The 16,648-nt window shown below is 37.2% G+C and overlaps 1 protein-coding gene across 6 annotated transcripts in view; it reads left to right on the top strand.

Moving 5' to 3' along the window:
- Positions 1 to 309: 309 nt before the first annotated feature.
- Positions 310 to 16,648, top strand: part of SLC39A12 (solute carrier family 39 member 12) — a 46,837-nt gene continuing 30,498 nt past the window's right edge. Inside the window, exons 1-4 of one of the 6 annotated variants that reach the window (XM_062633666.1) lie at positions 310 to 411; positions 6,683 to 6,827; positions 12,038 to 12,215; positions 13,341 to 13,693. In XM_062633666.1, the coding sequence (XP_062489650.1) occupies positions 13,424 to 13,693 (270 nt within the window). In that variant the 5' untranslated portion in view covers positions 310 to 411; positions 6,683 to 6,827; positions 12,038 to 12,215; positions 13,341 to 13,423. Of the gene's footprint in view, positions 630 to 6,199; positions 6,828 to 12,037; positions 12,216 to 13,340; positions 13,694 to 16,648 lie in introns of those variants that run through there. The other 5 variants (XM_062633664.1, XM_062633663.1, XM_062633668.1 and 2 more) reach the window with 5 other exon arrangements.

Here is a 16,648-nt window from a genome sequence, read left to right as displayed (position 1 = left end):
TTGCTAATAAATACTTCAGGTTCATCTAAGTAACTTGTGAAAACTAAGATTACACTTTACATTTCTGATTTTTCAAATTTGTCTGTGTGTTTATGTTTAAAAAGGGCAGTGGGGAAAAGGGAAGTTAGGTTAAATGTTGTTCTTGCATATTTCATAATGTATTTCCAAGTGTGTAGAAGGGAGCAGGGAAACAAGAGCAGAACTCCAGTAAGCTTGGTTAGTATCATACCAAGAGGACAATTTGCTTGTAGCAGACCCTCAGTTCCAGGAAGGGTTCTGCCTCTGGTGTTTCCAAGCTACTCACATTGAGCATTTCAGTATAAATTCCCAGCTGCAAAATCAAAGTACAAGCACTTGCTCAGCAGAGAGTTAGCATGGACTGCAATTCAAGACTGCCTAAATAGTTTACTGGTATGGGAGCTAATAAGAATTTGCCTTATAAATATAATTGGAATATTTAATTTTTTTAATCTTTAAGATGAAGATATTATCATTAGCACAGTGCTTTGAAATTAACATTTCAGAACTTTCTAAAATTACAATTAGCACGCTTGCCAAAATCTGTGTATCCTAGTTCTAAATTAAAGGCCACTGTCACTGATAGAGAAGGATTGACCACTGAAGTAAAAGTAAGTGTATTAGTATGGTAGCTTTGGAAAGAAATAGTTTATTTAGTGCCTTACTTTGATATACTTTCTACTCTGTTATAACCAAATTATTTCGGTTAAATTTTTTTCCATTTTATCAGACAAGATAGCATATACTTGGTTACAGAGCATTCTAGCCCATTGTTGTTTGTTTTTTCTTAAAAGAACATGTCTTGGAGCATGATGAAGTTTCACAGAATGGAAGAAAAGCGTAACTTGTTTCAATATTTCAATAAGGGTAAACAGGGTGACTGGGTATCTATAAGACCATTTCACCAGACATCAAGCAGAGAAAAGCACTGTAGAATGCAGTTAGTAAAGAGTTAAAGGAGAGTAACGTAGTTAATACTAATCAATATGATTATATGGGAAATGGACAAGGACAAGCCAACTATGATATGTATTTCATAAGATAATAATCCTTTCTGACAGAGGTAACAGTGCAGAAGCCTAGGCTTCTATGAAGCTTTCACCTGATTCCTGAATGACTGCAGTTTGAAAAAAATTACTTTGTGGGATGCCATAAAACAATATCAGTTCAATTAAATGAATTGTGAATGGCAAGTTGTTAAATATCAGAACCGGCTTTCAGGAGGGTGGTTTTGATCAAATGCTAACATTTCTCTCAATATTTAACAAAAAAGAAAAGATGACACATAATGATAATGGTCAGCATCTGCTTACGTTTGTAACAGTTTTTCCACTGTATTGAACGTTTAACTGTGCTGAAGTTTAGGTGAAGTACCTGAAGCTAAACAAATCCACACTGGAAGTATGATGCATACATTTTAAATGTGGGAGTAATAAAGCTCTGATATAACTTCCCTGTTGATGGTTTAGATCTTCAAATGAAGATTTTGATAAGGGCTGAATTTTGTACATAAATATGTCTTAGAATACAAACCCACAATGGGTTTATTTCAGAAATTCCTGGGTATAGTTTTTTTGTCCTGCTTTAATGCCAGACTGTGTAATGATCCTAAATGATCTCCTCTGTCCTTAAAAGCGTGAATTGGAAGACATAGGTGGAAATCCTTCCACGTAATTGCGTAGAAATTATATATGCAAAACTAAGAAGAAAGTAATTTCTTATTGGTACTATAATTTCTTATAGGAAATCTCTAGCTTACCTTAAATTTTCTAAAAGGCATAGTTTCAGTAAAACATGTTTTCAGTGAGTGGACAGTGGAATTTATACAGTATGGAGCATCTTTGAGATAACCAAGTGGTTTGTAGGAACAAACATTCAAAATTAGAGTTATTTACTTTAAATTTTCAATTATTATCTTGATGAAAAGACAACTGTAATACAGGCTGTTCATGTTTCCTATATAGGACATTATAATTAGAACTAAATAGAAAATGCAGGCAAGTAGTTCTTGGAACAGTGTGTGGGAGATTACAGGTACTGATTAGTCCTAGATTGTCTGGGTGGTAACAGTTCAAAATCAGTAATTAAGGCTTAAAATACCAACCAACATCACAATGAGTGACGTTGTTACAAAGACTTCTGCGTGAACATTTGCAGCTGAGTATTATAAGGCTTTCTATGCTTGATGAAATTTAGGGCCCACTGGTGTGATACATACACTACTGCCAGCTGCTTTAGAGTAAATTCTCTTCTGGTACCTGACAGAGAAGGCCTTCAGCCCTGAAACCAAGTATCCTGTATTAGTTCTGAAATGTATCTGCATTACCACTATTGATTTGTTTATTCCTGCTCACTGTCAGCATGGCTAGGATCCTTACATGTGTCTTCACTAGTAAGTGAAGTGAGCTCCTCATTATTATTTGTGATGCGAGAATAGCCTTATTGCAAAAAAAAAGTGTACTGTAGCTTCATTAATTTTCTGGAGATGGTGAAATGTGTTTAGACAATGAGCTGATGTTATTGAGATGATTAACAAAGGAGGAGTCCAAGGTCCATGCTTGAAATCTGCTTTGCAACTCACAGGCTTCCATGTGTTTGCATTGATATTAACTGGTACCATCTATATAATTTGTAAGTATAGTCAATAAGCGTCGTATATAACATAGATAAAACAAGTAGAAACAAGAAAAGCAATTTGAGAACAGGATGGAGCCCTGGTTATGCCAGTGCTGCTACCTTCAAAAGTTGAGCAACATTTCATTAACTGGTTTTTAGTTCTTCAGAAACAGCAGTCTAGCGGGAATAGAGTCAGTGTCTTTAGAGTTAGCATAGTACCCTGTTCGTTTGGCTTGGATTGGAGCAAACTTGTATTTTAGCTTGGCTGATTATGTATATATATATTTAGTAACTTCCAGAACAAACACAAATATTTACTTACCTACAAACAGTCTGAGTACAATTAGAAGGATTAAAAAAGTGTTTCTACTGCCAACCGTTTTGATGCAGTATAATTGCATGTTATTTTAAAGTGCTTTTTTGTAATCTACATCTACACTGGATTTATTTTCAATACGTTCAATATTTTTAATATTGAGTATTTTATATTTTCAATATTTTAATATATTCAATACATCTATACAACTAGAAAGATCTAATTCTGTATTTTGTGACTTTCTACTTTTATGAAAAAGAAATGGTTATTGCTAAAAATAAGCCATTGCTTCTATTCAAAAGTTGGTAAAGAGGAACGAATTAATAAACTACTAGGAATGTCAATTTTTTTGTTTTTAAATTACTGTTTTTTATCCAGGATAACGCAGATGCAGTTGATCTACAGAATGTCACTATAACAATTATGTGTAACTGTGTGGTGTGGTACCAACGAGGAAATTACTTATTAAACTGGAGGACATGGAAAAATTGAGTTTGGGTAAAAATATAAAAGGTTATAGGTTATTTTGGAAAAGGGATTGATTGACCTGGCATTAGGTTGCTAGAGAGATCTTCCAAGATTCAAGTCTTAGACTTTTCTTATACTTCCTTAAATTTTTTTTGTTGGCATAAAGTTTGCTGATGACATTGGCTACAGAGGATACTCATCTTCATGCAGAAAGAATTAGATGCATGGAGTTTTAGGCTTGATGTGAAAAATAACACTATATAATAAGCATTTTTTACAGGGTTATAACAAGAATTTCTAGGATGGGAAATAATGGAGGATTAGGACCCGCATGTATCACTCATCCATAGGAGTTACACGGTATGTAGACTGTCTAATCATAAAAGAGGCAAATGTAATTTTTCGCATGCACATAACCAAAGGAAAGATGGAAAAAATCTAATATTATTGTAAAGATACTTCATTGGGAATAATTATGGTTATTATCACACGTACTTATGAGGTGAATTCAGTAAGTGGAGAGAAAACCTTGTTGTGTTTATATAAGGAACAGAATAATCGTATTGAATCAGATATAGGGATTTTTATTGTTCTTTTATATTATTTTGACTTGTGTCATACTGCTTGTATATACATTTGTGCACAGAGAATATACAGATATAATAAAATACTTATCTAGATGAGCACTCCTGTTGCCCGTCATGGGATCTCCTATACATTTCATAAGCTGCTTTGAATATTTATTTACAGGACAGGAAAAGAATGACGATACCAATATCGCACCTCAGTATGATGAGTTATTCTGGTGCTTCTTAGTATAATAAACACTGAACCCACAATTGTTTTCTTCTACAACTAAGGAAACAGCCAATGGCAAAGAGATGCTAAATTCACTGAAGAATTATTAAAATATAGCAATTCTGTTCCAGGAACTCCTTGGATGGATAAGGAGCTCCTGAGGAAAATTCAAATGAGAAAAAGAGGCTTATAATAAGTGGAAGCAAGGACAGGAGGCCTGGGAAGAGTACAGGGATGTTGTCTGGGAAGATAGGGACCAGGTTAGGAAACTTAGAATTAAACTTAGCTAGAGGTATTAAAAATAACAGGAAGGGATTCTACAAGTACATAGCAAATAAAAAACAGACTAGTGAGGATGTAGGCTCCCTCAGGAAGCTCTCAGGAGAACTGGCTACACAGGATTTGGAGAAGGCTGAGGTTCTGAATGACTTCTTTGCCTTGGTCTTCACTGGCAAAGGCTCTGACCAAACCACCCAGGTCTTGGAAGGCAGACGCAGGGACTGTGAGAATGAAGACCTTGTGCCCACTGTAGGAGAGGATCTGGTTCGAGACCATCTTAAAAATCTGAATGTGCACAAGTCCATGGGTCCTGATGAGATCCATCCACAGGTCCCGAAGGAGCTGGCAAATGAAGTTGCGAAGCCGCTGGCCATCATATTTGAGAAATCATGGCAGTCAGGTGAAGTTCCCGATGACTGGAAAAAGGGAAATATAACCCCCATTTTCAAGAAGGGGAAAATGGATGACCCAGGGAATTACAGAGCAGTCAGTCTCACCTCTGTGCCTGGCAAAATCTTGGAGCAGATTCTCCTGGAAGGCATGCTAAGGCACATGAAAATCAACAAGGTGCTTGGTGACAGCCAGCATGGCTTCACTAAGAGGAAATCCTGCCTGACCAATTTGGTGGCCTTCTAAAATGGGGCTACGGAACTGATGGACAGTAGGTAGGTGGTTCAGTTGATACGCTGGAGGGAAGGAATGCCATCCAGAGGGACCTTGACATGCTTGTGAGGTGGGCTGATGCCAACTTCATGAAGTTTAACCATGACAAGTGCAAGGTCCTACACCTGGGTCGGAGCAATCCCAGGCACAGCTACAGGTTGGGCAGGGAAGAGATTCAGAGCAGCCCTGTGGAGAAGGACTTGGGGGTGTTGGTTGATGAGAAAATGAACATGAGCTGGCTTCAGTGTGCACTTGCAGCCCAGAAAGCCAACCATATCCTGGGCTGCATCAAAAGGAGCGTGACCAGCAGGTCGAAGGAGGTGATCCTGCCCCTCTACTCTGCTCTTGTGAGACCTCACCTGGAGTATTGTGTGCAGTTCTGGTGTCCTCAACATAAAAAGGACATGGAACTGTTGGAACAAGTCCAGAGAAGGGCCACAAGGATGATCAGGTGACTGGAGCACCTCCTGTATGAAGACAGGCTGAGGAAGTTGGGGCTGTTAGCCTGGAGAAGAGAAGGCTGTGTGGAGACCTCATAGCAGCCTTCCAGTATCTGAAGGGGGCCTATAGGGATGCTGGGGAGGGACTCTTCATTAGAGACTGTAGTGGTGGGACAAGGGGTAATGGGTTCAAACTTAAACAGGGGAAATTTAGATTGTATATAAGGAAGAAGTTCTTTATTGAGGGCGGTGAGGCACTGGAATGGGTTGCCCAAGGAAGTTGTGAATGCTCCATCCCTGGTGGTTTTCAAGGCCAGGTTGGACAAATCCTTGAGTGGCATGGTTTAGTGTGAGGTGTCCCTGCCCATGGCAGGGGGTTGGAACTAGATGATCTTAAAGTCATTTCAAACCCTAACGATTCTATGATTCTATACAAAGAATTCTGTAGCCAACACTGAGCAGAATGAACAGTGTGTCCTCTTGATGATAAAATAGGACTTGTTCCTATATTGGATAGAACAATGCTGTGCTAACTCAAACTGTATTTGAAAAGTTGATTTTGTATTTGCTGTATGTATGCACTCATTGTGAATATGGGTATTTGGGTTATCTATGGTTATATACAGATAAAAAACTTTAAAATCTTTCATGAGGTATGAGCATTTCTTATGATAAAAAACTCCCTTCTCACTTCTCTTGTTACCAAACCTTCAGACAGTGGGTATAATACTGGGTTACATGGGAGAAATATTAGTTTCTCAGTAGTTTTAATAAAGGTGGAAATTAGGTTCATTGTAATGTGAAGAAGTTTGTATTTGGTTAAATTTATTTGTTTCTTATCAATACTGTTTTTTTTCAGGGTCCTTCTATTCTTGGATTTTCCTTTTTTCTTTTCACCTTTATTTTTTCAGTAACTATTACTTGAAGCTTATCTAGTCACTCAACTATTCTGTAAGCTATTCTTAGTGTTGGTGCCACCTACAAACTTCCTGAATTTAAACAAAGGAGGTAAAGAAACTCTCTTCCCTCCCCTCACCCCGGCTTTTATTCATGACCCAGAAACTTATTTTTCCTTTGTTTTTAGGTAGTCTAGAAGGCCTTGAGGAACATCAGTCTTCTCTCGTGCAACAGTTACCATGGTGTTTGCTTGCAATGACTCCTCCCTGTTGTGAGAAGAATTTCTTTAGAGCAACTGAACACTGAGTCATAGTTTGAAAATCAAAAGTCATGTGAGTAAACACTTCTTAATTTCTATAATAGTAAAAATTATATATAAAATATTGTATGAAGTAGGAAAAATTACATAAAGGGACCTTTGAATGGTTTTTGAGCATACGATTACTATCCAACAAGAAAGGAACATTCCAATATGTTGGGCTTAGAAGTTAGTGGCTGAAGCAGCAATGTAAGATACACAAGTTTCCTATAAGGTAAATAGCATAACTGTTGAAAGGTTAGTTTTCAATTTTAAAACCTTGTTTTTTTTTCCTTTAAAATATTACTTGGTGTTCTATGCTATAATACCGCATAATATTTCATTTGGGATATTTAAATTTATAGTTTTACTTATTTAGTTGGACTGTAAATGCTTTGTACTGGATGAAGCCTTGTTAGTAAAATCAGCTTGTGGGGTTTTTGCCCTGTGTCTTTTGGAAACCCAAAGAAGCAGGACCAAACAGTAAACATAATAGAGTCTGATTATGCTCCAGGGCATAACCAAACAACAGGCAATGTTGTTTAATGTCTAGATACCTTCAGCAAAGCTAGGCTACTTAATTTCCTAGGGATGAACACAAGAACATTTTTTCCCCATATGTTTTTTTAACTTCAAAATGAGCAGCATCATATACTTCCTTCTGAAGCTCCCTCATTTTCTTGCCCAAGATACTTACATCCCCTACTCTGACTATGTTCTTATTATAATTAAAGTTACCTTTGAATAGTATTGATGGCTTTGGGGTTTTGGTTTGTTTATTTGTTGTTTTTTTTTTTGGGGGGGGGGGTGTTTTTGTTGAAACACAGCCAGATAGTCAGCAATGGTGAGGTTGTGTGAGAAAGAAGTCTGTAGTAAGATGGGGGCAATTAATAAAATTTTAGATCACACTTTCTATATCAATGAACACTTTCTTTCTGTTAACCCATATAAACTGTTTTTAATGTAACTAGATTTCCAGGTCTTAGGAAACTTTCAGCTAATAGGTGAATTTTGCAATCCTACAGTAATACAAGGCTTGTTCCAGAGACATTGTCCTGGGTTCAGCAGTAGCAGTCATTTTTCTTCTTCTTAGTAGCTGGTGCAGTGCTGTGTTTTTGACTTTCAGCCTGAGAACAGAGCTGATAACACCAATGTTTTTAGTTGGTGTTCAGTAATGTTTACTCTGACCAAGGACTTTCTGAGTCTCATGCTCTGCCAGAGAGGAGGGGAAGCAGGGAAGAAGCGGAGACAGGACACCTGACCCAAACTAGCCAAAGAGGTATTCCATACCACAGAACATCATGCCCAGTATATAAACTGGGGCCAGTTACCCAGAAGGGTTAGATCACTGCTCGTGTCGGGCTGGGTATTGGTTGGCAGGTGGTGAGAGGTTGTGTTCTCTTCCCTTGTTATTTCCCTTATCATTATTATTACTGGTGGTAGCAGCAGTGGTTTGTGTTATACCTTAGTTACTGGGCTGTTCTTATCTCAACCCATAGGAATTACATTCTTTTGATTCTCCTCCACATCCCTCCAGGAGCTGGGAAAAGGGGAGGAAGGGGTGGGGAGGGGGAGGAAGGTGGGGAGAGTGAGCAAGCAGCTGAGTGGTTCTGAGTTGCCGGCTGGGCTTAAACCACGACAGACACATATTACTGTATGTAACTTTGCTAATATATTTAACTCAGATAATTTCAATAGCATTCATTTATTTTAATTCATTGACAATCTTAATATATGTGATATTGTTAGGATTGACATGTGAGGCCAATGAAGCTGAATAGACTGTGGTAATTTTAAAGCTTTGGCATTTTTTATTGCAGCAGTCTGGCATTAATTCATTGGCAAGCATGCTTTATATATTGAAAATCTATACAAATTACATGTAAAATGTAGCCTTTTCATGTGTCAATATGCTGCCTACAGCTGTAATTATAGCAATGTGCACATATCACATTAATAACATGGAGGAAATCTACAGTGCCACAGGATTCTTTTCTATTTGCCATGATTGCTGTGATTGATAAAAGGGCAAAGAACACAATTGCATGGTCTATCAAAACAAGCTATACAGTATCTAAAGAATAAGAGTTATGTAGCTGTGTTTCTCACTAATCTGTGAAGTTCAGCAGGAGTCTTGCTAAAATGATGCCTGCATCGTCTCCCATTCTGCTGTATAAATACAATTAAGGCATTTGTCAGGTTGGTGGAACTCTCAGAAATGTCCTTGCCATCTCGAAGTGAGTTCTCTAAAGAGTTTTCCTATTCCTATGTAGTCCATTCACCAATCTGTTGAAAAAAGAGTTAATTGCAAAGTGCGGTTATACGTGGCATTTTTGAATGTGCAACTTGCTTTTGTTCTTGCAGCAGGTGTCTAGGTGGGAGAAACAAGCTGCAGTAAATCTTACTGGTTCACTTAAAATTAAAAGCAAATAAGTAAAAATCCTATAATCAAAGAGGGCTTGCTGCATGTGCTTGTCACGTTCTGTGTCTGGTTATGCCAGTTGGAAATTGCCTTCACTCCTGTTCACTAGCATGCAAGTTAGGTAATACTATGTGGGCTTTCTAAGCCATAAAATAATTCATGTGTGGAGCAAATTTGATATGTGGTTGTATGAGATCATGACTCCAATCATGAAATGAAAATAAAAATTTTTGAGAAGTTCCCATTTTTATCAATCTTCCTCTTATCATGTTTCTTGTGTTACTTTCCTGAGACGTGTACCTACGCCTGTCAGCAATCAGTTACTCTCTTGCAAGTATACCTCCATGGTAACTGATAAAATGATTGAAAATGACCAATTATCTCTGTAAATTCTTGAGCTCAGATCCGTGTTTGATCATGCCAAGGCCCTTAACTAAGTGTAAAATAGAATAAAAATAAGGTTTCATTTGCTTATTTAATCAGGAAGTTCAACATGTGTCTGGTTTTGCAATATGCAGTCTGTTGTCATATTAGAATGGTGAGCTACTTCCATTTGAGTTACCCCAGTTCTTCAGTTTCTCTGAGGGCTCTTTCTTCCATGCATTTTATCATTCTATTGTTAGTTGAGGGTCACTGACTTACAAGTATTATGCATGGACGTTTTCCCCCCTTTAATAAAAATCACTGAAAGACATGCAATTGAATTGGAGCCAAAATAGCAGGGACTTAGGAGAGAACGTTACAAACCACATGAGAGAATAATAATAGTGATAGGTGCTTTGGGAGGCTTTAAGACATTAAGCTGTACTAGTCATTTCTTTCTCTCTGTGTATCTTAGTGAGCTTCTAATAGTCATCTAACTGCACAGCTCTGTTATTACCTCTGCCCCATTTTATCAGTTGGCACATCAGGATAGGTAGGTAGTAGGGGAAAAATGCTAATACTAATGAAGGGTTTGAGAAAAGGACATAGCAATTGATGCTAGCAATTACTTCAAAAGTAGCAATCCAAATGCTGTGTAGACAGAAAAATTCTTTGACAGTGATAGAAAAGCACGGGTAGTGCTCTCATGTCGGGGGTAAAAGCAGAGGTTGGGGCCTGAGTCAACATCAGTGGTTTTGCCACCACCGAGAAACTCATTTACAAGCTAGAGGAGGTTTGCAACACTTGAAAAGGGAAGTAATTTCTCCTTTGAAATCAGCCATAGTACCCTGTACCAGTAATTATCATTTTAATACACTGAACTCTTCCCCTTTTTTTTTTACCATCACTCTGTTATATAAATGTTAATGTAAGATATAGCCAGTATTATTATGTAAATCTTCTCTCAGCAGCTTTCAGTAGTTATAACTCATCAAATGTGTTTTTGAATGTTAGCTTCTCTCAATAAATTGAAACAATTCACCCTCTTTTTGTACACTTTAATTGCATAGAATGAGTTCTTAGTTTCAATCTGCAATTATATGCAAAACACCAAGTTATACATAGATAAACCTATTCTATGTTTGTTTGGAGATTGAGCAATCCCTGGAATTAAATGCTGGAAGGTATTCCCTCATTATCTGAGGAATTATTTTTATTAGTGGAACAAGTCTGGACATAGTTAGCCTTGTTTCACAGAGCAAATTATATAAAAGCTGGTGGAGATGCATATTATCATGTGTTTCTGCTTTTCAGTCATTTATATAAAAATAAATGCCGGAGATGAAAATTTCTGTAATTCTTTTTTGCATGAAATTGCATATTTGGCAAAATTTGATAAATATCTTTTGTAACTTGTTAAGTAAAATGAAAAATACTTTGCTACAAATATGAGGTGGTTTTTGTACTTGAGTATCTATTAGTAAGACTGATTTTTAAAATGCCGAGTCTTGGTCACACAAGAGTTTGCACACACTTCATGAATCTTTGAGAATATTTGTTTACATTTTTTCATTTCCCTCAAACTGGTCTTGTCAGTTCAATATTTTTTTTTCTTTTTTTTTTTTTATAGTGAGTATCAGTTGCCAGTTCTCAGCCTTACTAAAACAAGGCTGTTCTCTTTAAGCTCACCACCTTGTAAGAAATATTACTGGCGTTTTATAACCCAGGAATTTTTGTCAATCTAGCTTTAAAGGGAATTATGACGTTTCTATTATCACAGGCTTACTGCTCCACTGTTGAGCCAACTGAGATACTAATTCTTCATTTACTGCACTGAAGGTTTGGAAGGTGGGAGAGGGTTATGACTGGCATACCTGTTGCTGTGGAAAACTGTCAGACGTGACAGTTTTAACCAACTGCCTGTGCAATACTCTTGTAATGGCATGGTGCCGTAAATGTTGACTTTGTAACGGCATCCCTCTGGAAAATCTGAGTGGGTGGAAGAAATTTTTTTCACTGCAGTCTGAGCTATCCCAGCTTTTTTAATGGTTGCATATGTGGCACAGAATAAAAGGGGATGAAAGAGTCTGTTCTCTATGGACAGTGTTTCACAAAGGAAAGTACCATTTTTCTATGGAGGTGCTTGAAAAGGTTTCTATTTCTTTTCTGTTCTCCTATTTGTAAAAAGAATTAATGTTTTGATGGGAAAAAAAAGGTCAGGTTTGTCATAGGATTGATCAGCTAATGTAGTAATGTAGAAAACAGAGTGCTTTCATGTATTATCCATCACAATGAAATACATTCTTCGGTAGATTTTGTGCATCTTGCACCACTAAAATAGACTGTTTACATAAAATGATAACTACTAAAATATGTGAAATCCATTCAATAACATGATGCTTAGAACTTGCCAAGAAGAACATGTTCTAATTCCCATCCACCTCCATTGCTACCTTAAGAGCAGCTCTCTCCATAGCAACTGAAAACTTTTCAAGGCAGCAATAAACTAATCCTCTCCAGCTTCCAGAGCACCATCAAGGAATTTTAAAAACATTGGACTTCCAGCAGCTAAAATACTTCTAAGGATTCAGAAGGCCACAAAGCTAGATACACAAGCATTCTTTTACCCTTCAGAAGGTAAGAAAATAATGTTTAGAAAAAAGTGCTTCCTCATAACAAAGATGCATATTCCTAATCTCTAACAGTGAAATATATCTAAATACCAAAAGATTTCCTAGCTTCTGAAAACATACTAATCTTTATCTGAGTGAATGCCAACTTGAATTTAGCAGTTCTTTTTTCATTTTCAACACTTGGTTAGCAGAGTTGACTTTAAAATAAGACACACATATCATATAGTAGTTAAAAGAATCTGAACTTACGTGTAGCTGTTTAACATGTGCATTATCATCTGAAAATGTAGGTCACTGCCAGCATCTGCCCATGAATAAAATCAAAACTTCTTTGTGGAAAACAGAAGTGAAACTCTTTTATGTCTCTTGCTCTTTGATATTGAGATAGATTACTGCTAAAGCAGAGGTGATGGTATATTAGGAAAGATAGTGACAAGATAGATTTACAGTACAAAATGTCTTTTACATCTAGAATTAACAAGTTAAACTTGCTGCTTCTGCTATGTTTGTCTTGTTTATTTACCAAGTTCTGCGAATGAAATGATGACCTCAGTTTTGTATCTCTTTCATCTGACCATAAAATATCACTAATTTTTACATAAACCCTGCTCATTCCTGTTTTGTGTTGTATAGTTAGAGTTTGGTAACATTGGTAAAGTGTATCAAAAATAAGACCTGCTCTGTATCATTTTCATGTAACATAACTACTGCACACTCATATCAGAATTAGACTAGTAATCTTTATTTAAAGCTATTTTTGCTACTAAACCCCTGTTTCATAATGGAAAGAAAGTGAAAGCTATGGTATTTTCCCATTCTTACTGAAGAGGATTGTTAGTGAATGAAATAGCATAGCACTGAAATGAAAACCTTACACTTTTAAGAGGAGAGAAGGGCACTTTGAGTCAACATCTTGTTGGTAATTCTACAGAAGTTTTAAGGCCATGGTTGTCTTAGTTTCCTGCTGTTCTGGGCTGCAAAGCCCTTACAGGCTCCCTGTTGTTCAAAAACAGCTTGTCACTGCAAATCAGCTTAGCCAACCAATTAATAAATCCTTGCAAACGTATTGCATTCACACTAATTAAAGGGTTGGTTTTGGGTTTGTTTTTTTTTTCCCTTTACCATTCAGATTCCTCAGGTTTCAAGTTTAAGCTGTGAAGTGCAAACAACAATCCAACATTCAGTGCAGATCACGCACTGCAGGAAAAGGAGATGTGTTTTCTGACCAAGCACCCAGCTCTTGGGATGGTATGTTCCGCTTTCATATTCAGCGTGCTCATTGCTGAAGGACAGCTTGGGGAAGAGCATGGGCAGAATGGCAGCTATGCTCCCAGCCGAGGCTATCTGATGGAAGTTTTACGCGTTCTTTCAGCTGACAACACTGAGCTCCACATGAACCATTCACAAGAACTGGTCAAAATATTACTGGAGAGAACTGAGTGCCCACAGCGGATTTATGGCATGCAAGAGGATTGTAATCTGGTTAGTGCTTCAATTAATGAGGGATATATTTACAGAATTGTCAGTGAGTTTGAAAATTATTTATTAGAGTGATACTCTTCTGAATATAAAACCTAAACATGTAAAGGGCTTGTTGTTGCAGCAGGAAGTTGTCCCTGCTTTGATCATTTCATTCTGAATTATTACTTATTTTTTGAGCTTATGAAGAAGTATTCCAAACATGACAGGCGTTCCTTTAAAGTGTTGTGTTTCAGTTGCATAACACTAATAATTTTCCTTTAAAAGTTAGCAAGTGTTTATTTTCCAATAAAGATCTTTCTCCTTTACCTTGATCTAACCATGAAAGCTTGAATTTGGGACACAGATGATTTCCACTGTGAAAATACGTATGTAAAAACTGGTGACCAGTTCTGACACTTCTTTTTTTTTTTTTTTTGTTTACTGTATTTTAGATCGTAAAAAATAAAACCCACACTGAGTTGTCTCAGATTTGTGGGCCACCTCACTGAAATAATCAAGATTTAGGGGAGGGTTTTGGTTAGCAGTTCAGGTCAAGGAAAATCAAAGGCAGAACAAGGAATCTACAAATCCAAATTGAAACTGCATAAAGTCCTAGGTACAGCTTCACAGAGGTTTGGTTGTCTAGTTGAGTTTAGAATGTTTTCAGAACTGATTCCCCATTTGACAAAGAAAGGAACAAGTCTAATCAGATCATAGGTCCTGGTAGGATGGAGACAGTGGTGAGTGAGCAGCTTAGCTAAAGGGACTACAAAGGGCTCGATTGGTCTTGGCTTTGATTAATGTTACTCTGGCTCTGACACTGTTCAGTGACTTACTATTAGCAGAGTGTCATTTTCTATCAGAATTATGAGGATGGTCAAAAAGGTGAATGATTTCACAATATACTCTTCATGGCAATCTGCCAAGCAACGTAATGGAGAACTTTTCCTCCCTTGCAGTAGAAATCTACTTGCCTACCTGGCCCTTTCTGCAAATGCTCCCACTTATTGTATTAACCCCAATGTGAATTTCATATGTAAATAAGCCAAGTGTCTGTTGTTCCCTAAATGGGTAATTTTCACGAAGGAGATCATGCAGTTTAATTTTTGCACATTCAGGCCACGGATGTGTACCAGATACAGACCCAGATCAAAAGCTGATAAAGTATTAAAAAGTAATGGGTATAGAGTCTTCCTAAACTTCACAAAGCAGGGGTCTAGGCCTTCTTGTTCTCCTTTTCAGTTTCACTTCTCTTGATTGTTGTATTTTTTTTCCTGTATTTGTGGAGAGCATGCACCCTGTGTCCTTGGATGGAAACAAAAAATATCTTACTTTGGTCAGGACTTCCACTCTGTGTAGGCTTCATCTTGGAAATTTCCTGGAGGAAGAATCTGAGGTTTTTCACTATTTTCAGTAGTTCTCAGTGTCAGCTGTGTTAGTAGGACTGCTCATATTCTGCACTGACAGTGCCACAAGATCACAATTCCCTGTGGAAAATCTATGAGAGATGGTATTTTCAGTCACATACAGCCCACATACCACCGTGATGAAATCTTCCAAGACGATTTGGTAAACCAAGATAACAAAAACTGTGCAAGAAGCACTATCCTTCAAGATCATAAACATTTGAAAAAGAATGCCGCACCCTAGCTTGGTATTTTCTTCCACATATTTGTTGGAAATTACTAATTGATTTCAGACTCAACTTTCCCTTGTAAATCCAGGATTCTGGTCATAGTACATGACTGTTTTCAAATTTATTTTTGTTACTGATATCTCCAATGGGTATTTAAAACCAGTGAAGTTTAACACTCTTTTAGACCAGTTTTTGGTTGTAGTTATAAATTGGCCCCAAGACTGTTTGGACAGGAGGTGGGAGCTATTGAAAGGCATTTGAGTCTTTTTCTGTCTCCTAAGAACACAATTCGTGTATTTCTTGCAGTGGGAAGATATTGTTTTCTAACTTGTCTTCTAACTGAGAGAAACTCAGGTTCATTGCCCAGCAACTAAGTATTTCTAAAGCAAGGCCATGCAGATGGTTATGGCTGTAAAATACTAGTAAAAGCAAGATAACCAGTGATGAAGCAATTTGTATTCTTAATATCTCCCTAAGGTTTATCCTCTGAGGGCTACCAATATACTATGCAGTAGCTGCATCTTTTGCAATGAACCTGCTTCTTTCCAACTAGCAATGTCCTTTCCGGTCATTTTCCTTGCAAGAGCAAACAACAGCCTCAGTGATTACAATTCATCCTTATTGGGTTTTCAAATTTTATAGAGGTCTTTGAAAATCTTCCACTACATGCACTGTTTTTACTTTATTATTACTGAGTTTTTGAAAAGACTAGTTGATTAACTTGAGGGCTTTGGGGACAGAAAACAGGATAGCTGTATTCCTCCTAGGCCAAATACTAATGCTCGGAGACATGCATTAGGAAAAGAATTACAGATCTTGTTTAGACTGTTTGTGAGAATTTTTGTTAGAATTGTTTCTATTGAAAAGTAGCAGTTCCCTCAGTTCCTCCAGGGAACACTGGTTTCTGAACAAGACAATGCGTTTGATTCTACTCAGGTTCTGTATAGGAAAATGAACTAGCATACAAAGTGAGACACACCAACCAACACATCATGCTTCCAGGCACAAACAATTTAGTCTGACAAACTAGATTTTGTCTGGATTCATGAATTTATTAAAGTACAGCTTTGAACATCCCATGGTACCATCATGAGTTGTACTTTGTTCTCTGAAATGTACAGTCTGCCTGTTCTACAATAATAGTTGAGATTAGCTTGCATGCCTATAACATGCTGGGAAAGGAGCCAGTTGGAATGAAACAGCTACACAATGAATGAAAATAGTTGTAGGATCTCTTCAAGAAAGATTCTTTATTCTGGGATTCAGCATCTTCCTTCCCATAGCATGACATAGAGCTCTTTTAGTCTTCTGGTCTAATTTTAAAGACTAACTTCTGCTTG

The sequence above is a fragment of the Pezoporus occidentalis genome, unplaced genomic scaffold (genome assembly GCF_034315485.1).
Source record: "Pezoporus occidentalis ecotype Australia unplaced genomic scaffold, CSIRO_AGI_Poc_V1 ctg40, whole genome shotgun sequence".
Classification (NCBI taxonomy): Eukaryota; Metazoa; Chordata; class Aves; order Psittaciformes; family Psittacidae; genus Pezoporus; species Pezoporus occidentalis.
The sequence above is the reverse complement of the archived record's forward strand: the minus strand, read 5'-3'. Positions and strand labels throughout refer to the sequence as shown.